At 39.6% G+C, this 21,335-nt stretch overlaps 2 protein-coding genes across 2 annotated transcripts; both read right to left on the bottom strand.

Moving 5' to 3' along the window:
• Positions 1-461: 461 nt before the first annotated feature.
• LOC119740933 (activated RNA polymerase II transcriptional coactivator p15-like) lies at positions 462-21,150 on the bottom strand. Its single transcript, XM_038216424.1, has 4 exons — positions 20,955-21,150; positions 4,115-4,222; positions 2,253-2,361; positions 462-1,633 (listed from the first exon to the last, which is right to left on the bottom strand). The coding sequence occupies exons 1-4, from the start codon at positions 21,018-21,020 to the stop codon at positions 1,551-1,553; spliced, it is 366 nt and encodes a 121-aa protein (XP_038072352.1). The 5' UTR covers positions 21,021-21,150; the 3' UTR covers positions 462-1,550.
• On the bottom strand, positions 12,193-19,720 carry LOC119740931 (ATP-dependent DNA helicase Q-like SIM). Its single transcript, XM_038216423.1, has 5 exons — positions 18,410-19,720; positions 17,881-18,031; positions 16,807-16,980; positions 15,541-15,687; positions 12,193-14,697 (listed from the first exon to the last, which is right to left on the bottom strand). The coding sequence occupies exons 1-5, from the start codon at positions 18,498-18,500 to the stop codon at positions 14,100-14,102; spliced, it is 1,161 nt and encodes a 386-aa protein (XP_038072351.1). The 5' UTR covers positions 18,501-19,720; the 3' UTR covers positions 12,193-14,099.
• Positions 21,151-21,335: the final 185 nt, after the last annotated feature.

Here is a 21,335-nt window from a genome sequence, read left to right as displayed (position 1 = left end):
TCCGAGTGATGGTAATTTAACTGCGTAAACGTGTACATGTCATCATTTATGAATGACGACTTGGTACAAAGGCTAAACCAGAATAATCCCGAGGACCCGAGCCCAAGTCCTCGGTAGTTAGTGTGTACTTTTTATGGGACATGTCAAGCAAAACAATATGAAGTCCAACCATAAGTTTTCAATGTATATACCATAATGCACAAAAGATACATGTTGAACACCTGAATTATTGCCAGGCCGCAACCAATTCAAAACTTGTTCTTGCTATAACTAAACGTGGGCAGAATCTGTTTTTGTCATTTGATGACTTATTCAAAAGTGAATAACTTTCGAACAGCCTGCGAAAGAAAACAGCAATTTAAACACAAAGAGATACAGGCACAATTCTAGTTTGGTTGTGGAGCAGTATGCATGCCGTTACAAGTGACACCGATTCATAAAAACAATGCAGTCAAACTGAGTTCAGATTTCTAAAAAAGTTCACTTTAATATGTACTTTTGGACGTTTTACTCCAATCCTTTCCAAAACAACTTTAAATTCTTTAAATTTTTTAGCTATTACACAGTGGCACATTCAGCAAACTGCTTTCTTAACGATAAAAAAAAATAAATTGACAAATATCATGTGGTATTTTCATGTTCTGTATATGACATAAGACATCTGCTGGCGGCAAGCTTTTGAAACTACATAGCGCAAAATGTCTCAAGATGTTTCTTTGGTCTTGATCAGATTCCAAAGATAAATCCATTAACCCAAAGTACGATAAACCAAGTACCTTATCTCAGAGTGGAGTCCTGTTTAGCATTTGTTGCAAACATCTTTTCTAGCGGTCAGAGAGGGGGTCTCGCATGAAAGTGTAGGTGTACACACTCTCAATTTCAATTCTCTAGACCTTTGATTTAGATTACGGCTAATTTCACATCGTAGTGAAATACATTTTATTAGAGGGCTTGAAGTTCATAAAGTTCACAGATTTCAGCTCTAATGCTTTCTTAAAGAAGCACTTCACTGCATCACAGACGTAAAAAAACAAACACAGCACCAGTTTGTGTGAAATTGCTCTTAATGTTATTTAAACTTGGCATCACAGCATCAATGATACTGCATATTATAGTATGCGTTGTGAAGACTAGGGTTGTCTATTTGCGAATTATTTAGTATTCGATTACTAAATATTCGGATATTCGAAATGGCAGCTGCAACAGCGAGCTGCACCCAGTAAAAAGTTGCACGACCAGTGCGCTAGTTAAAATTTGCTTGTGGCGATCCATATGTGGCCCTTGAGTAAATTTGCAGTATAAAGGGCTTTAGCCTGCTAAAAGGGTGTAAATAATTAACCGTAGTTTAATGTGTAGTTTTTTTTAGTTTTCGAATATTCAAAACCGGCAAAAAGCTATTAGATTTATGATCGAATATTTGAGTATTCGGTATATTCGGGTCAGGCCCTAGTGAAGACCACTAAAGACAGCTATGCGTTTCAGTGTTTGGGTACGTATCTTCAACACTACAAAACAAATATCAAACATGACAAAAATGGCCAAAACAAACCCTAACTTAGTTCTTTGACACTGTCGGTGATATCATCAACACAATCTTTCAGTTTTTCCCATTGTTCAACAGTTAAGCTGATGCCTAAAAACAAAATAAAGCAAAAGAATAAACAAACAATGGTGAATTACAGGACTTCATTGAAGGCTTTAATACAAAACAAAATATCAAAACCAAACACAGCCCAAACTTCAAATCCCCCCCCCAAAAAAAAATAACAATGAATTAAATGCTGAGTTGACTAAGGGCAAGTTTAATACAAAAACTTGTCAAAAGAGGGCGCTGTAATGTATAAGCAGTACTGTACATTGAAATCTTAAGCAAATGAAGGTGGCAGTCTTTATTAGGTGTTTTGAGATTAAAATGAAGGGCATAATGTACATATGTTAACCCAAGTTTCTTATTGCACTTCAGGTTTTGAAAGTTGAGACAAAGGGTACGACTACAGTGGGACATTAGTTTTCAACCATTTATTGTGTTTGTCATACATGTACCAAAATGCATTTGAGCTCAGTCGAATTATCTGACTGTAACATTTTCTGTTGATTTTTGTGTAAATCCTTCAAATGGGAAACTTTTTTTTTTTTTCAACTGTATTCTAATAAAGCGAAGAAATAAAAAACAACCGTGGGTATAAAATCTGACATTGGTAGAAAAAGAAACACCTTAAATGTTAAAATTAACAAAAGCTAGGTGACCCTACCTTTCTTTCCAGGCTTGAGCTCCCCCGAGTTGTCTGTGTAGTACTCTCTTATGTCAATCAGCACTTTGCCCCGGAACTCCCTTACATTGACAAATCTCTGTCTGGAAAGCTGTAACGAGGTGACACAACATATGAAATAGCTTACAGCTTAGAAATAATAAATGTAATTTGGGAGGTAAGGATTGGACAGGCAGCAGCGTACAAATATGAGACCAGCTGAATTGAAAAAAAAAAGAGTTCCCCATTTCAGCATGAAAAAGAATGCAAATAACAGAACTCCACTTTTGAAATAATTCTGCCTCCTCTTGTGACATGTACAAAATGTAAACAAGTATCATATTTTTCACTTGATGCACTTCCATTTAATTAAAACGCAACAATGATGTCATAAAATTCCCTCTATAGTGTGTACAAAAATTGATAGATGGTCCTATGGCCATCCTTAAATGTGGGTCTGCAGAGGAGATCCATGATTTTCCAAAGGAGGCTGCTATGTTGTTGAAGTTGAACATTTTTGTGAAAAGGGGGGGGGGGGGGAGGGGCGTTGGATGAGGTGTTGTAGTCAATGCATGAAAAGTCCAAAAGACCTGAAGCAAAACATAAAGATTAGCAATATTGAGTGATGTCATTATTCAAGGAACTTCAGGAAATGTTCCACTATATAACTAATTAACATTAGATAGTAAGGGGTTAAAGGGGGGGGGGGTAGCCACCCAAACGACCTACCTTGGATCTGCCCTTGGTGAGATCTACATTGTCCATCCCATCCCAACCCCCAGGCTCCTCCCCCAATAAAAGTAGCTGTGCCCAACTGCCCATTTAAAAACACTAATGTGCAGAGTATATACATGTACAGGGTTCTCCCCAGGATTTTTTCAAATTTGTGGGGGAAGTTTTGTTGTGATTCACCAACCTGCGAAGCCACGGCGTGTAAAAATTTTGAACTTTAGAGGCCCTCTGGTGCATTTTAGAGCAAATCTGGGGAGTCTTTAAGGAAGATTTGTCCTTAAAATTTACAGGAGATCTTGTGATTTTTTTTGTAATTAAAAAAAAAAAAAAAAACATTTTTAACTTAAAAAAAAAATCAGCATTTCAAAACCTGTGTTAAAACTTCCTGAACTAGAAAGTATGGATTATATTTACAAGCAAGTTTCAAATTAAGAAATTAAGGTGAAGAAAACAAAATCGCTTTTGCTTCCGATTACATGCCTTTCAAAATACCGTCGGAAGGTCGAAAAAATTATTTCGCCAATTTTTTGGGCTGCTGATTGAATCATGGAGAAATAAAAACACATGATTGAATGGAGCATATTGAACAAGGAATCATGTAGTTTTGTGCCTGGATTATTTTCCTTTGTACCACGAAAATTATCAAGACTGACCATCAAAAGTGATTAAAACTTGCCTCACCTAATTAAAAATATATTTGAGGTGGTTGATTCCACTATATGCTTAACTTCGGCCGACATCATCATCATGTATGCACGCACGAGGCAGTAGTCACTGGTTCCGGTCCTTCATCATAGCATTGATACTACGCAAAGGGAACCAGTGTACCATGCTGTATGCGCTAATATATAGCTGGGTCCTGGCAGTAGACGCGAAAGACCCGTCACCGTGTGCATTTTGATCACACATGCATCAGAAATACGGGATTTTTGTCAAGATTTTGCATGTCAAGATGAAATAATGGCGTATGAAACGATTATGTTGTGCATTTTAATGGCTTGTATAATAATTATATTGTGCGTATCGGGGGCTGAAAAATGTGATCGGCATTTTTGTCGGCGTATCGGGCCGCAATTCCAGCGTATCGGGCCGATACGCACGTTTGTACGTGGGGAGAACCCTGATGTACTCACCGGGTACATATGGTCCTCTGGCCCATCACCCGTTTTTGCCTTCTTCTTCGGTGACTTCCGTTTGGGCTCTTCCTCAACATTCTTCTCCTTCATCTTCTTCTTCTTGGGCTGTGCATCAATTAACAAATTGAGAAATGGGGATCACAGATTTTTGGTGGTTATGACATGCTGAATAAGCAGTAGTATTCATAAAGAATGGAGGAACTTGGATCAAGATGAAACATGTACAAGCAGGCTGAATCTGAATTACTTGGCTGTGTGGCCGGCTGGCAGCAATATAGCACTTGGCTTCGGCTGCATGCACAGACACATGCGAACCACCGAGCCACAGCCAACAAATTCAGACACGGCCATCTGGTTCCGAGTCTCTCCATTATCGCTCTGAAAAAGTAGCATCAGGGCCCTAGCAGTTTTAGATGACTTAGCTTCAGGACAGAATATTGGACAATATTTTCCTTCAAAAGTTGAAATGAAACCTCAAAATTGGTTGGTGAAGTTCCTTATAGCCAGTTACAGCGGCATTTTACAGTACTAAAAAATATTGGTAGTCACGAGTATCAATTTCTATTTCTAAATAAAAATAGTCGACTATGCCGTGACTAGTCGCGACTATTCACTAGTCGCCCACGCCTGAAAATCTGTAATCTAAGTAATTAAGAAATGGCCCAATAAAGATATTTTAAGGATAATAACAATACAACAACATGAGTCATGTGAGTTTAACTTATAATTCACCGTTTTTCATGGAGTAGCAAGCATATTATTTGTTCTTCGTTTTGATTTAGTTGACATAGGCCTACCGATTTCCTTTGCTTTGATGAAAATTACTTAAAAGTAGTTCGTGGGACTTGTGCCTCATTTTAACGGGTTGGGTCACCTTTGGTTGAACGTCTGCATATTACATCCCTGCTCAGGAGATCATCCAGTATTCCACCAGAACCAGAACCAGTATTACCAAAGTCCAAAGATCATTCGTGCACGTCATGCAGGATGTTGTCATTGTTGACCTGCTGGCCATGCTGACTGAGCTGAGTGACATCTAGCCCCATAAATGTGGCCTATTTACTGGACTACCTCCGTAAACATAGGCCACACATCAGCATGTACAAAAACGTGTCGCACTTTGCCAAATTTTGATTTTCACATTTAGGCTTAGTTTGTAGGGTTTTTTTGCTTTAGAAGCATACTCGCCCTCTTTATAGGCTAATCAGAAAGTGCTGTCTTTTTCAGATGTCTAATTTTTGTGAAAATTCATGTTGAAATTTTGATACGCAAACGTGTGCAAATGAATCTGGAAATTTCACGAAAATTAGACATCTGAAAAAGGCAGCACTTTCTGATTAGCCTATAAAGAGGTAGACCCGTGAACGTGGCTTGTAAACTACGCCACGTTCTTATGTAATTTCGAACCTGGCGAACGTGTCCCTCTGACTCCCTCCGTTACACACACTGGACGTTATTTTGCCCATGTAATAAGTACTCACATATGAATCTGTCTTGAATTCTATTTGTACGTCCAAACTTGCATTTGACGAAAATTGAGGAAAATTCTGGCCCCGGTTCATGAAGTCCGTCCGCTACTGCTAGCTGCCATTTTCTCCCAACTGACGCATGCGCATTACGTTTTATTTTCGTATGATTCGACGGCTGTTTACTGTCGCAGCTAAAACAGACATCGTTTTAGACAAGTTTCAAGTCCTTTCCTCTCTCACCGCACCGCATGCGGTCGCACGTGCGCCCGCGTGTGTGTGCACACACGTACTGTACACGAGATGAGCCGAGCAGCCAATCGTCTGCGTGGTTTTTTTTTTCGGGGTTGCGACATGAAACAGCCGTCAATCTGTCCAAGCGACTCAGACGCGTCCGGGGTTATTTGTCAGGGTCAGGTTAAAATCTAATTTCTACACGTTCGTATGGGTCTTTACTGATGGGCAAATTTCGTCGAAATTACACAGCCGAAACAATCGGACGGGCAAATTTAGATTTCTAGGTGAGTACTCAACACCCATACGGAATTATGTATGTCGGATCGATTTCGCCAGGTTCGAAATGAAACAAGAACGTGGCGTTGTATACAACGCCACGTTCACGGGTCTAATATAGCCCCACTAGTGTGGCCGTCGGTATGCTGCGCTGAACCCAAGGCCACACACCGTGGTCTGCGCACTACTGAGGACGTTTTCATAATTTCAACAGCGAATTTCTTACATATGGTTGTATTCTACGATGTCCCAACTTTCACTTCTGGGATGCTTGGGTGTAATGATGTTCAATTTTCCGAGATATTCTTGAATCTTTCTGGAGCCCGTGAAACGTCGTGAAACGTCTGGTGATGGCAGCCATTTTGAATGTGACAAGAGATGACCTCAAGCTGTGACGTCGCGTTTATGCAAATTGCTTGTCGAGCGAGGGCGCGAGTTGCAAATGCGACGGCTGTTTCCTGTTCCAATTAAAAATTAAAATAATACCCCGCGCATGCGCTGCGCGGGCATCGATGTCGACGGCTTGCTTGTTGGACGACGCGCGCGACAGACCCCGTGGCCGGCCAAGCTTCGATGAAGTCAAGGTTTGTCTTGTAAGTTGTAACATGGTTGTAATCTTACTTGGAAAAACTCCTCCAAACTGCAGTACAGTTTCCCATAAACACTGTCTCATATTTACTGATATACTCAATTTCCACGCACCGATCAGATAAGGGGTAAAATGGGTCCTGATATTGCAAATGATGCATTTAGTTTATTAATGGTATTACGTTGTACATGTACATGTATATTGGTAACCATTTCACTAGGCCGTAGCATATGTGGGAAAAAAATCGTCGTATAGAGAGGGCGCTTCGATTTAATACTTGCAACAGCCGTTAGTATGCAATGTTCGAATACAGAGTTTATTGTTGACCCGACGGCTGTTCTATGTGTTACTTAAAACAATTGAAGCCACAATTTTTTTCCCGCTTATGGTGCGGCCTCAAAATATTTCTCCCCAATATAGCCTAGGTCCAATTATAAAATTAAAAATGATTATGAATACTAAATCTGATTGGGCGAATACTTGTTATTATTATTATTATTATTATTATTATTTATTCCGCCAAATAACAATAAATCCTAAAATCATTCACACAATATTAAAACTAATGCACCCTTGTCAAGGCTAATTTTTTTTTTATGGGGAGACCGTTCGCATGTACACAATCCTTCTTTTTGCTAATTCAATTTTTTTTTTACGGAATTTATTTTTACCGGAACTGTTTTTGGTTTTCATTTATCAAATTGTAAAAAGTTGTATGGTGTAGTATTTTGTGATTGTTCATTCAACCACATTTCATGCCTGTAAATAGCAAGCCAAACTGCATCATTTGCAACCAGCGTTGAACTAATAATAGAAATAGTTAAGGGCAGTTGCAGTTGAAAGGGCTCTGCGCTGCCCTCAGCACTTCCCTGATCCACTACTGATTTGCTACTGATTCATGTGTTTACAAAATCCCTCCAGTTTTCAGGTGTTACACCTATTAACCCCTTGCCACCACCCCCTTCAGCCTGACTTGTTTGAGGTTATGGTTAAAAATAATGAAAGGAATGCTGAGTTGCTCAATTAATACATTCTCAAATTGCAGGAGAATTCAGGAGAAATAAAAATAGATTTAAAATGTCTTTCCTATTTTCTTACATTTAAAAATTCAACCAAACCCACCCGAGCGTGCCTCCAGTGTGTCTTTCATGCCCGTTTACAGCAAACCTGTGGTTCCAAAAGATACATGTCCACCCCAGTTACAACTAAAGCAAAAACAGGTGGTGTGGAATGGCTGTTTCCATTCTCAAATGTCCCAAATTTATGTAAAGTTTGTCACAAGCCACTGTTGCCCATGGGGAGGGGAGTTAGTTTCAGTAGCATGAAAAAACCAAAAATATTCTCCTATGCGATGTTAGTTTATCATACATGTAGGTTAGGTTACATTTGATTTCAGTTTGCAGTTCTTTTTCAGTTATTTATAGGTGGCTGTACATTATTTATTTTATATACAGGTTGGGGTTGACACCTGGAACTCGGATCTGAAGTGCATTCAACAGTGGCTGACGTGAGCAGGCATATCATCACTCGCTTCTTTGACAACAGAGGTGCTGTACAAATAATACACTAATAGATTGAGGTTAATGTTCATGTTCTGTTGTAAGTTTGACGGACTGTTCAAGCTATCTAGCTATACACTGTAGTGCCTGTAATTCGTTTGATTTAACTGGAACAACTGTATCTGTACCCACTGGTTCAGATCTATGAGTAAATTAAGTGGGGAAAAAAACTATTTTCAGTACAATTTGGGAAGAAATGACTTATTGAAAAATGTGATCCCATGTTTTTTACGTACATTGTACCGTAGACAGGAAAACTACATGTATTTGTTGTAAACTGTCATTTTAGAAGTACAGTACATCTATGTAAATAAAACCAAAGTTAACATGTAGAGAATCCCCCAAAACAGAGTAATTGATAGGTGGTACTTCTTTCAAAATCATCCGCAGTAGCAGAAGTATTTAAATCTACTAGGAAAAAAATAACAAAAGGGCTGAAATAACAGTTACTGGTTAGCAACTCCTTCATGAAACACTGTAGCATAGAATGCATACATGGACATTGACTTTCTAAGTACCATGTAGTTTTAGTTGGAAATAGTTGACAGTATTAACTGTACGTACTGTACTGTGTAAATGTGATAAGATTTTCTGGGTTTGACCGGCCTTCTTGATTGCACTTATTCATAAATTACAGAAAAATTCATAATTTTGTTCATTACTTTCTGGGTCTACATGTAGATAACACTTGTTCAAAATGAACCCCCAAGGTGTTTGCCTGAATTGCCAAAAGCCTTTTAAGAAACAGAAACATGGTTGGAAACGAATCTCTCTTAAACGTAGCGGCATCTCAGAAGACAGGTTTGCACATGATGGATTTGTGTGTATATCGAAATTGAAGGGAACACCTAAAAAAAGAGGGATAAAGCGGGTCATTAGCACCCCTTGCAAACCAAGTGCCAAAGTTGGCAGGTTCTTCAATACACCGCCAAAAACACAAGTGAAACAGACCAAATGCAAATGGGAATCCAAACAAAGAATCATCCAGTACATCAAAAGGAGTGAGTATGACAGAGCCATTGCATCACTTATGAAGTCACAGAGTGGAAAATCAGCATTCATCAAGATCTTGCAGAAAAAAGTAAAAAGGGAATCATCTTCATATCCAAAGAAATCATTGTTTTCGCAACATGTAACGGTAGAGAATATGGAGAAATGGAATTGGCAGGCAGTTGTTAATGAGGGAAAGGCACACATGCCTTTGTTGATGGGTGCTCTTGAGGCTGCTTTACCTGCTCTCGCCAACCAAAAGACAGCTGGAGTAACACAGATCAAGCAAAGGATGGGTCTCATACTGTCTATAATCTTGTATACTCACAAAAGTCGTGTATTCAAGTTTCTGCAGGGCTGCATGAGTGTCCAATTGTGGAAACACGGGTGCAGTCAAAAGCTACTGCAGTGCATGCAGCATATGGGTATTTCCAAGGGCCCCCATGGCACCATATCAACTATTGATTGGATTCGGAAGGATTCAAGACGAAAGATTGAATGGTGGAAGTCCAATCTGGAGAGTGAGTTCACTGCTGCTACAGTTGCAGGTACATCAGCTCGTAGGAGCTTGTGGATCAGTGATGACAGAACCGAGATAGATGGTGACAGTAGTAGTGAAGATTGTGTTGACATCACAAGCTGTCCTGTAAGTACATCTTCCGATACATCTGATGAAGATGATCTCCAAGAGAAGGAAATGCCAGATCTCCAAGAGAAGGAAATGCCACAAGTCACTGGAAGGGTGGGTATCTTGGAGTCATCGTCTTCTCAGAGTGACAGTGACCTAAAATGTGAACAGGTGGTGACAACTGGTGTTGATGATAAGGCTAAAGATGGAGGAGTTCCTGTAGAGTGTGAGACTGCTGATGTTGATCCTGGGTATTGTGTTGTTTGGGACAATGTCCAGATACAAACAACGGCGAGGCATCAATCAAGGCAGCACGGGAACAAGTTTAAAATGTGGGCACTGACCCTTGCAGCCCGGAATCGCATTCCCTTCACCAAAGACCTTGACAGGGAGGTAGTTAAGGCGGAATATGTTCCACTGTCCTCAATCTTACCTTCTGCAGCTGATTATAATGCCTTGAAAGATAGAATGGCTGTAATTTTGGAAGGCATTCTAAAGTATCATCTGCCTTGTCTCGAAAACACCAAAGGCTCTGATGTCGCCCAACATGAGCACTTCATAAAGATGCATCAGAAAAGTGAGATAGTCAACTTGGGAGTGGTGGAGGAGAATCCATCCTCAACTGCAGGAACTATCCAAATCATGAAGTATCTCCACAAATTTGTGCCATCCGCTGAATCCGCTGTACACCCCATTGTATGCTTTGGTGATGGGCTATCAGTTGAACGAATGTGCGATGCCAAACGAGGCAGAAATGGTGGAGAAACTCCGGCAGACAGATTGGAAGGTCTTGTTCAGTCCCCCCAGGAATTTCATCGTAGAGGACTGCTGATGCAAGACACTATAAACGAGCTCTTCACTGGAAAAAGTTCTACAGACAGAGGCACCCTTTCCATCTGAAGCAGGCATATGGTCATAGATCAATGAAGGCGAAAGTAATGGAAAACTTCAATCATGTTGTTGATTTGATTGTGTTTGCTACTGAGGCTTATGCAACAATTTTGGCCATGAAACTTTCAGAAATTCAGGATTCATGTGAGGTGCCTGCCAGTTTTCCGTCATTGCCCGAGGAGCAATCGGTCTGGCTTCAAAGATTGACCAGAGAAATTGTAGCTTGTATTTGGCCAGAGGTTCCATTGGAGGAAGTCAGCACTGCTTGTGCTCAGCAAAAGACCCAACCAGACTGCATAGTGGATAATGAGATGCTTCAGGATGTTGGTGCTAGTAATGTTGAGGATGGGTGTCGATGTGGCAATAACACTGGAGAATCCATGATCAGATGCAGCAATATCAACTGTGGCTGGTTTCACTATAGTTGTGTAGGCCTAGAAGAAGCCCCGGATGGGGATTGGTGGTGTTGTCAAGCCTGTGAGAAGGGACAAGCATATATCTACTGTGTTTGTCATAGAAAAACAGGGGAAGAAGATGAGATGGTCCAGTGTGAATTACAGAATAGATGTACTAGAGAGGAATGGTACCATTTGCAGTGCTTGGGTATTGGCTGTCATGAGGATCTTCCAGAAAAGTGGTACTGTTGTTCTGCTTGTGAAAAACTTGAGAGGGATAATGCCGAACAGGATGGCGTCCTAGAGTATTCAAAGTCATTGCTCTTTCAAGGTCTCTGTCATATGGCATACCGAAACGCCATCAGAGAGGGCAATGGGCCTGCCATGATGAGTCATTGGCGGATCAACATCCCAATGTTCTGGAATAACAAGCACAGCAAATACTTGATTCTTGCACATAACATGCTTGTGGGAGTGGAAGGAGCCCTGCCAAGTGGTGTTGCCCATGACATCATCTGGAACAGAGTGGCAAATTTAACAGGAAAATTGAATGGAAACATTGGCCTTGACCTTGTCAACGAGTTCCTCAACAAAGACTACAAGGAGATGCTGGCAAGATCAAGGGGAATGTACACAGAAGAACAGGTCCAGCGCTGCTGTCAGATTAGTGGTTCTTTTGGTCGGGATCTTGATGAGGTTTTTACATCATCCATAGTTGACTGTCCAGGCAAACCATCCAAGAACAGACGTGCCAAATTTCATGATGATGTGGACCATTTCTGTAAGGCTTTCATGGCTGATGGATTATTTGATTTCATTCCTGGCAGACACCACAAGGCTTTTCCGACTTTCAGGCACACGCTGACTGTGAAAGACCCTGAAAGACTTGGAAAGAAACTGGTGAATCGCAGCAAGTTAATGGATGTGTGGAGTGGCCTTGTTGAGTAGAAACATTAACTTGTGTATGCCTACCAGGGCCTGTTTGTACGTGTCAACATGGTCAAGTGTCAACAAGAAGGGAAAAATGTGTAAGTGGTCAAGAAGTCAACTACTTGAGATTTTATTTGCATCCCTGTGCGTGCTTCACTTGTAAAATTATAAATTACTTTAACAGACAGAACTAAATAGTCTATACTATGTACAAACATACAGTGTCAGGATGCATTTTCATTGGCCTTTTATTGAGGGGTTGATCATCTCTCTCTGTAATCTGCATGCCATCTCGTTCAATCCATAATTACACAATGAAGTGACCCTGAAATTGCCTATCAGTCATTTTGCAGTTTGCGTGTGTTACTGCATTTGAATACAAAATGTAGTTAATTTGGGTTGGAAATCAACTTGTTGTACAGTCACCATTGAAACAAATTGTGCAAAACATGGTTTCAGATCTCATCAAAGCTATACTGTACATGTACTACATGTAGTTTCAATGTGGGTATTGCAAGGGTTGACAAATTAAGAAGCACAATTTCTGGGTGGAGTAAATTTTTCATGTTTTGAAATGAAGAAAGAATGTCAGAAAACCAAAATTCAATGTTTCAATGTTTGGAGCAAGAAAAATCAACAAATTAATTAGCAGAAAATCAATTGGGATACAAAAACTTGAATATGCTTTCTGTGTGCCCATGTTCATATAGGGTGATCACGACAGCTTTTGAACCCAAACCATTCAACGCCTTGATGCAGCATACATATATTTGGGGCGACATGAATGAATTTCCAAGTGAGGGATTAACACAAACTACATGTGCATGTGTACATACAAATTTGGTTGACAATATAATTGTAAATTAATTCCTTTTGATCTGGACTAAATAAGGGCAAATATTTGATTCATTACGGTTCACATAATGTGCTGGACTGCAGGTGCTCATGAAAAAAACAAGTGGTACTTATTGATTTTTTAATTACCTGTGTTGTTCTGAAAGTGAAAACATGATTAACAAGAAGTGTAGGATAATAGAGGTGCTCAGCAACAATAAAATAAATATATCAAGACATCTTTGGTGCTGGATCAAAGTTTACGCAAAAGTGCAGATGTATACTTGTAACTAAACTGACATTGAAATTTACCTGCAATTAAATCACCTACAACTCATGATGCAAAGTGTTTGATTCATTAACCGTACATGTAATTCCTTCATTTCTGTTCTACATTTAAGTACTGGACCAAGTCAGCCAAAAAGTACATAAATCATACTGCTTCCAAATCATGCTTTGCTTTAATAGACCTCCATGCAGGGCCGAGTCTATAACATGCCATCACTGTTTAGTAAAACCAGGCCTGAGGGACCCAAAATGAGGGGGGGGGGGGAGGGATTGATGGGGGGGGGGGCAACGTTCGACACAAAACCATTCTAAACAGATTTTCACATTGCTAGGCATAGAAATGGTGGGACTTCTCACTCTCGTCTAATGGAAATACAAAATGTGTAGGAATTGCTGTTATTGTCAGAAATCTATGCTTTTGGAGGATGTTTTATAGCAAATGTCATTTCGTTGACAGCGGATTCAAGATTTGTTGTTTGGGGATGGTGGAAAAACCACGAAAAACAACCATGTTCTTTTAGTCTGTTTTTCTGATTACAGTTAAGATTTTACAGAGCAATTTGTAGATGTCAAGAAATTGAAGGGTCAGGGACCCATTCTAGCTGGCTTGTCCCACACATGTAAATTCCACCCCCCCCCCCCTGCAAAAAAGGCATTTTGCAAAAAAATGGTAATCACTTCCAAGGATGGTCTGCCCAACATTGTTGGAACTTGACACCGAATTTCAACCGCTCTGGAAAATGACAGCACACTTCATGTTGTAGATGCTATTATGATGCTATAATCCGACTGTCATTCAAATGATTCAATGCCTTATATAATAAGAAGTAGAACTATTACTAACTGGGGCATAATAGGTAGATATGTGCCACATACAAGTGATACATGTACAATGTAGTTTACAGTCCTGAGTCTTCGTCAGAGGTTCTCACACATGGGCAGGATGACTTGCACTCAATACAACATGTGCACCGTTCACACAGGCATTCTTTGCCACAATGTGCAGCGCAGAGTGTTGATCTTGGGATGGGCTTGGGCCCCATCTCCGGTAGCCACAGATTGTCCAGGATGCATTGGCGGATACACTTGTTCTCCTTCTCACACTCGGTCATCATTTCTCTGAAATCAACATCTACCTGGACATGCCCTCTTGCAGGTAGTAAAAAAAGGGTTGCCTCTCCTGGCTTGCCGTCTCTGGAACATCTTCCTACCTCCTGCCAGTATTCGTACGCACTTTTGGAGAGCCCCCAGTGGTACACCAGACGAATATCAGCTATATCAATGCCCATCCCAAATGCTATTGTGCTCACGACACAGCGTAGTACTCCATCGCCAGAGAAGCCTCTCAGAATTCTGGCTTGGCTGTTGATGTCAAGGGAGGAATGGAACATATCCACCAGCCTATGGGCTGGTTTCTTTGAGCCAGGTTCACTCCATGCTTTGTCTTGAAGAGCATGCATGATGTACCCCCACAGACGAGATGTAGTGTTAATGTATCTATAAATGAACCAACAAAAGGAGACAAATGTCAAGTTGTTAAACGTGTAAATTAATTGAGTTTCTAAAGCTACTACAGTAGCTCAAACCAATTTAACAATGAATTTGTACAAGCTGAAGCTAACAAGTACAATTAAATGGCTGTTACATTACGAAGAGGGGTGTTCTATCTTCCCTAAAGTTTGTACTATTAAGTCATACCCTCTGTACTATTAAGGCTTTTTTCCTTATGCAAAAGATCCCTTCCAATTAAGTGTCCAAACAACAAACAAAAGGCGACAGTCACAAATGTTGGTTTAACAATATTTAACGTTTTGATCAGTAAGGAGCATTATCAAAAAAGGGACACAACCTAAAGTTAAACACCTTGCAACAAAAATTTCATTCATATTTTGTACTGGTTGAAAATTGCTGAGTGGCCTTACATCATTAAGGTTTTATTCATATACTATAGTGTGGCCTAGTGGTTGGGGTTCGTGACTCATGATCAGAGGGTCAGGGGTTCGAATCCAGCTGCTGGTCAAATGTTGTGTCCTTGGGCGAGCCACTTTGTCCCCGCTTGCCTCTCATCCCAGAGGTATAAATGGGTACTGGCATTAGCTGGGAAGTAACCTGTGATGGACCAGCATCCCATCCAGGCAGAGTAAAGTATTCTGAGTCGTTTCATGCTATATGTACTGAAACTGGAGATAGGCTAAAAACCAGCGTGATGGGCCACGTTGGCTCGTGACAGACTTTAGTTTACTAAATAACAACTGTAGCAAAATTCCATCATACATGTAAGTGAAACCAAACGGACAGGGGCTAGTGCAGTACTTAGTAAACCCTACTTTAATGACAAACCTGCAGTAAATGATTGCCTTCCGGGCTTTACATCCTTCCCTGCGTAGCTCATTAATGTAGTCGAGTAGCCACTGAGGTTCCTCAATTTCATGTAAGCTTTCTTTGTCTTTCTTGACAGGATTCGCACGGTTGAGGAATATATTTGGCCTGGATTTGAACACACATGTAGTTACAAAAAAAAATTGTGGGATAAAAAATAAGCACATATCATTAATTCAAGTTCAGCAAGCATGGTAAGGGGATGCTGGGTTGTAAATACATAGAGACTCCATGTATGTATTCTATGCTGCAGTGAACCAGAGTTGGTAAGAATAATGTAGAAATGCCTTTCATGTTTGCCAAATTTGTTTCTGACTGGTTCATCAAACGCCATACAATAATGATAATGTTCTTAATTATGACTTAAGTAACAAGTGCCCCCCCCCCTCCAAAATATTGTGCCATCATGCATATTATGTGCCATCTGACACATAAACTGCTATTCACTGCCGGGTTATATAAAATTGTACCACAGCAAACATGCATAGATGTACATTTTGAAGATGTAGTCGATAACATTGATTATCAAATTGAATATACACCCATGGTCGTGATTGTACTGTACAGAGTAGGATGACAGTTTACAACGCATACATGTATAAGGCCCAAAAAATAGTTCTGCTTCCAGTCTTTCTACCTACCAGTTACTGTATGTGTACTCTATTGTGACAGCCCCTATCCGGAATTTTTTTTTGGGTGGGGAGGGGGGTAATGAGAAAAAAATGCCACATTGAAAACCACAAATTTATGGCTTTTACACTTGATGCCTCCAAATGATTGTATACCCCAAAAAAGTGGCCCAAAAATACATACCTAATATAGTGCCTTCCTTATTTTTAAAATGTCATGTACCAGTTGTTGGAAGCACAACTATTTTTTTAAAATTTTTCATTCAAGCATCTTTTGAAATTGACTTCTTGAGTTACTGTTTTTTATCAATATGGGATTAACGTTATTTTTTGGACTTTGCATGCATTTGTCATATGCTAACTTAGGCAAGGCTTCAGAATTATTGATAGAAAAACTTGATTTTTATTTGATTTCAATAATCAAAAAAGAGAAGGACAGTGTCATTAAATATATATTTGTCATGTATCACCATAAACTTGAGCAGCTTCCAGACCTTTACATTTTGTAAATTCACACACATGGGACTAGCTTGCATGGGAATGGATTAATTCAGTCCAGTCTCAGGGTACTGTCTAGGAATTCAATACAACGATGTACCTGTCAGGATTTTTGCAGACACTGGTCACTTCAGAAGGATCTAGGTGAAGTGTTTTGAAAACACTGTCCCTCACATTGGTGGGAAGAGTGGCTGACATTACTAGCACTGGTACGCTGCTCAGTATACTGCGAAGCTCTGCAACGTGACTGTAAATAGGACGAAAATCTTCTCCCCTATGTATCAATAACATTTACATGTATGTTAACCTCCATTCAAATTTTTCAATAAAATATGATATTGTTGTTTACAAAAGAATTGATTGAGGAGTTTTCCTTGTAATTTTGATGTTTGAGTCGATTTGACTTGTGTTAGAACCCTATGATATAGTGCAGATGAAAATATGATTCAGCTTGACTCTTATGTCCATAGAAAAATTTCAGCAATCACTGCCAAAATATTGCCAAATGCAATGTTCTTTTTGAACGTTTATTAAAAGGTTCATGAAGTTTAACTTAAAAACATAATTTTTATACTCTGAAATGTGTGAAAGAATATTTGACATTCCTTTGGGGTTACATGGAGTTTATTGAATAGTGCTCTTCTTTAGAGAATTACAATTTTCAAGGCTTTTCCAGTCAACTTAAGGCAATGTTGCTTCAATGTCATTTCAGGAAGATACTTTTCAGTATATGGCTTTACTGTGACAATCATTGTGAACCCCAAAATATGCTCATTGAAAACATTTGTTAGAAAAATTTGATCATTGACATGTACTGACACAACAAATCAGAAAAGAAATGTTTTAGCAAAGTACATGTATCTTAAACTTTGGCATTTTATTTGGCAGAAAGAAGAGTGTAATATGGAAGTCTATGCCTGAAAATGAACTGAAAATTTTGATCGGTAATTTCAATTTGCATTAGCATATCAACTAAAAAGATTCCCAAAATAACCTTGAAAATTAATTGTTGCCCCCAAAAAATCAACCAGGGCCAATGATTTTACAAAAAAATACATTTCTTGAATGTTCTTGTATTGCAGGGGAGTTGAATGGGAAAAAAGAAATTGTGATTCTTTTTCAAGAACTGTACATGTGTATTTGAAATGCAATACATGTACATGTATACACATACCAATTGCAAATACAGTGGGCTTCATCGAAAGCCAGCAAACAGATGTGCCTTCGGAACGATTCTCGCCTCATCAGTGCCCTCCACTCCCCATGCAAACTCAGAACTGCCTCTGGTGATGTTAGTACTACACTGACTTTTCCATTCACTATTGCTGCCAAAACAATAATTGAAAGGATGTAAAAAAGAATAAGGCATGATAATGCAACATAATATGCATGGGCTTTGCAACGGGGGGGGGGGGGGGGGGGGGGGGGGATTTGCAGAACCAAACAGAGAAAAAAAAGAAAAGAAAAAAAAGAGGCTCGAAAGCATATTGTTCTTCATTTCAAGGGTTGGATCAATCGGGAAAAAACGGGAAATATAGGGATGGGGGGGGGGGGGGGGTGCCCTACCCTCCTCTAGAAAAATCCTGGCAATGCCCATGATAATACATGTAGTTCATTGTTCACATTGCTATCTATTCAGAAGAAGTTACACGACCCCTATTGGGCAGTAAAAGAAACGTCAATTGCTTTGGCATGAAAAGAACCTTGTCTCTCCTCAGCAGTCATCTCTTCTGCAGGTAAAATACATCCTGTTGGGATTCCTTTTTTGCACAATTCATCCCGCTGATGCCTCATCAGTGCCCGGAGTGGTGAAACAACTACTGCTACATGAGGTTTGTTCTCAGGGTGAGTCTAACATAAACAATTAAATCAAAATGTTGTCAGCAATATAAAGTGATGCATTGAAATATATACAATTAATAAGGAAATAGGCCTACTATGTTCAAGACTTCAATAGGTGTCAACAATGGAAAAAATATTGCTGGAGTCCGAATGACATTACTTTTAGGCAATATACATGTAAATTGTCACATTTTCTAAAATGGTTAAAAAGTAACCGGAAGTGAATGTAAGTCATGTTTTGATTAAAAATAATTGTAACTGTCACGAACAATGAACCAATAACAAAACATAACAAGGACAAAATAAAAAACAATAGCAATATAACTATAACAATTAGAAAAACACAATAATAATAAGAGCATGTATAATGCGCCAGAAAAAATCGTTATAATTGATAAAATGCTCAAGGCGCAGAGGTGAATACTGTCTTTTACAAGTTTATGCTATCTCTCAAGCGGGAGTACATCAAAAAGAAGTAACTGCAAATTCATTAGTACGCACGCGGAAATGAAACTGCACTGTCGCTTTCCGCGCGCATGAATGCCCGTTGTGTTGGTAAGGTACATTTATAAAGCTTCCTCCCCCTGGAAAACTACACTTTGCTGGAGGATATTACATACGTAATGTTTTAACAAAAGAATGATTTTTTTTAACACACTGAAGGAGTTTATTTGTAAGCATACACGTCCAAATTTGAAAACATCATCGATTACCCTATTGACAAGTTGAATAAAGGCGCATTTACCGGCAATTTATAAACTAATTTTTACTCACCTTGTCCTTCATAAACGGCAAGATTGCAAAAAGGAGGGTCTTTCCGGAGCCTGTAGGAAGGACTGCGCACACGTCTTCATGTTGAAGTAGCGCACTTAAAGCTTTCGTTTGCTCACGGGTTAGATCAAATCCCAAACACAAATCTGTCTTAATTTGAGAATAAATTTCACTCACACTTTCCTCCATGATTGTTCTTCCAATTTCGCACATGTAATCTCGATTGGTAATTATTTGGATATGAACATTATTAATAGTGGGAATGGGTATTTGTATTGGTATGGTCGGTGCAATTGCCAGGAACATTTGGAACCGAAATAGCAATGTCCAGGCTAGTTGATCCACCTTGTGTGTTTCTTTTATTATATTTCAGGTACTAGTTTGGTATAGTTTTCAACTTTCATCAAAAAAATGGTCTCTACCTCCTCCGGAGGTGACCATTTCAGCCGATTTTATAGTGATAGATTTATCTTGAAGATTTTTAGACATAAATGGAAACTAGACACCAAAAATGAGGAATTTTGTTTAATTATAATCAATCCTATAACCTGCAAACAATGTCAGTTTTGGTTTGAATCCAATTATGTGAAATGTAGATATTATTTAGGTTATCTTTACGAATTGTAGGGAAAACCTGCTTTAACAGGTGTGCCGCATTATCACTCTGACGCAAGCAAACTTAGGGTGGACGCAAGCAAACTCAGGGTGACCGTAAGGTCATCACAAAATTCTGCTAAATGCGCTTAGAAAATCTGTCAAATATATCAAAAATCTGCCAAATTCCACAAAATTACTCAAAATTAGGCAAAACGTAGCTGCATCACAAAGTGCACATTTCTGCCAGAAATCTGCAAAATATATACATTCAGTCACATTTTCGGTCAAACTCGTCTTTAAAAAAAAAAAAATTGTCAAAGTTAGCAGAAAATCGGCTAAAACGGTCACCCTAACTGCAAACTTCGCTTCCATCCTGGCCACTTGTACCATGCATTTATTGTCTAGGGGCCACGTGCACTGATCTCTATTCAGGATCTACGGCACAGGAAACAGCCGTCGCATTTGCAACTCGCGCCCTCGCTCGACAAGCAATTTGCATAAACGCGATGTCACAGCTTGAGGTCATCTCTTGTCACATTCAAAATGGCTGCCATCAGTTTCACCAGACGTTTCACGACGTTTCACGGGCTCCAGAAAGATTCAAGAATATCTCGGAAAATTGAACATCATTACACCCAAGCATCCCAGAAGTGAAAGTTGGGACATCGTAGAATACAACCATATGTAAGAAATTCGCTGTTGAAATTATGAAAACGTCCTCAGTAGTGCGCAGACCACGGTGTGTGGCCTTGGGTTCAGCGCAGCATACCGACGGCCACACTAGTGGGGCTAGGTCTAATAAAGAGGGTGAGTATGCTTCTAAAGCAAAAAAACCCTACAAACTAAGCCTAAATGTGAAAATCAATATTTGGCAAAGTGCGACACGTTTTTGTACATGTGGATGTGTGGCCTATGTTTACGGAGGTAGTCCAGTAAATTGGCCACATTTATGGGGCTAAGTGACATCTATGACACTGACACTAAGCCCGAGTCAGAGTCACACTCGGTCCACAGACTTGACCCATTTTGAGGACTTACCTGATACTCCTCGTCACTGCCAGACTCACTCGAAGACAACGTTTCCCTTGACTTGATCTTTGACATTGCAGAAGGAGTTTATCATTCAATCAAAACGATTTTCAAAGGTCTGCTAAAAAAAACTTCTCTCCCGCGAAAAACATGCAATTTTTATTAGGATGTGCTACCGTCACCTTCCCTGCTCAATACGCGTATTGTCGTGGACAAACAGCAACTCAATGTTGGTGCCAGACTATCAAAATCAACGGTGGCCTCGAAAAGACATAACTTTGAGGGTCAGATTAAATTGATAATAATATCCGTAACAAAATGTTTAATTAAGCCAAATTTGGAAAGGTTAATCATTAAAAAATGTTAACCCTCAGCACAACTGATTTGTTA

This window comes from Patiria miniata, unplaced genomic scaffold, assembly GCF_015706575.1.
Source record: "Patiria miniata isolate m_02_andy unplaced genomic scaffold, ASM1570657v1 HiC_scaffold_5, whole genome shotgun sequence".
Taxonomy (NCBI): domain Eukaryota; kingdom Metazoa; phylum Echinodermata; class Asteroidea; order Valvatida; family Asterinidae; genus Patiria; species Patiria miniata.
The sequence above is the reverse complement of the archived record's forward strand: the minus strand, read 5'-3'. Positions and strand labels throughout refer to the sequence as shown.

What these genes read in the sequence shown, in the direction of transcription:
- LOC119740931 (XM_038216423.1), bottom strand. Translation starts at nt 18,500, where the DNA reads ATGAGGCATCAGCGGGATGAATTGTGCAAAAAAGGAATCCCAACAGGA. An exon ending in GTCTGCAAAAATCCTGACAG is followed by an intron (nt 15,688 to 16,806) that starts GTACATCGTTGT and finishes GTTCAAATCCAG; the next exon opens with GCCAAATATATTCCTCAACC. An exon ending in AAGGCAATCATTTACTGCAG is followed by an intron (nt 14,698 to 15,540) that starts GTTTGTCATTAA and finishes GTTCATTTATAG; the next exon opens with ATACATTAACACTACATCTC.
- LOC119740933 (XM_038216424.1), bottom strand. Translation starts at nt 21,020, where the DNA reads ATGTCAAAGATCAAGTCAAGGGAAACGTTGTCTTCGAGTGAGTCTGGC. An exon ending in CAGAGGACCATATGTACCCG is followed by an intron (nt 2,362 to 4,114) that starts GTGAGTACATCA and finishes ACCTCGTTACAG; the next exon opens with CTTTCCAGACAGAGATTTGT. An exon ending in GCTCAAGCCTGGAAAGAAAG is followed by an intron (nt 1,634 to 2,252) that starts GTAGGGTCACCT and finishes TTTTGTTTTTAG; the next exon opens with GCATCAGCTTAACTGTTGAA.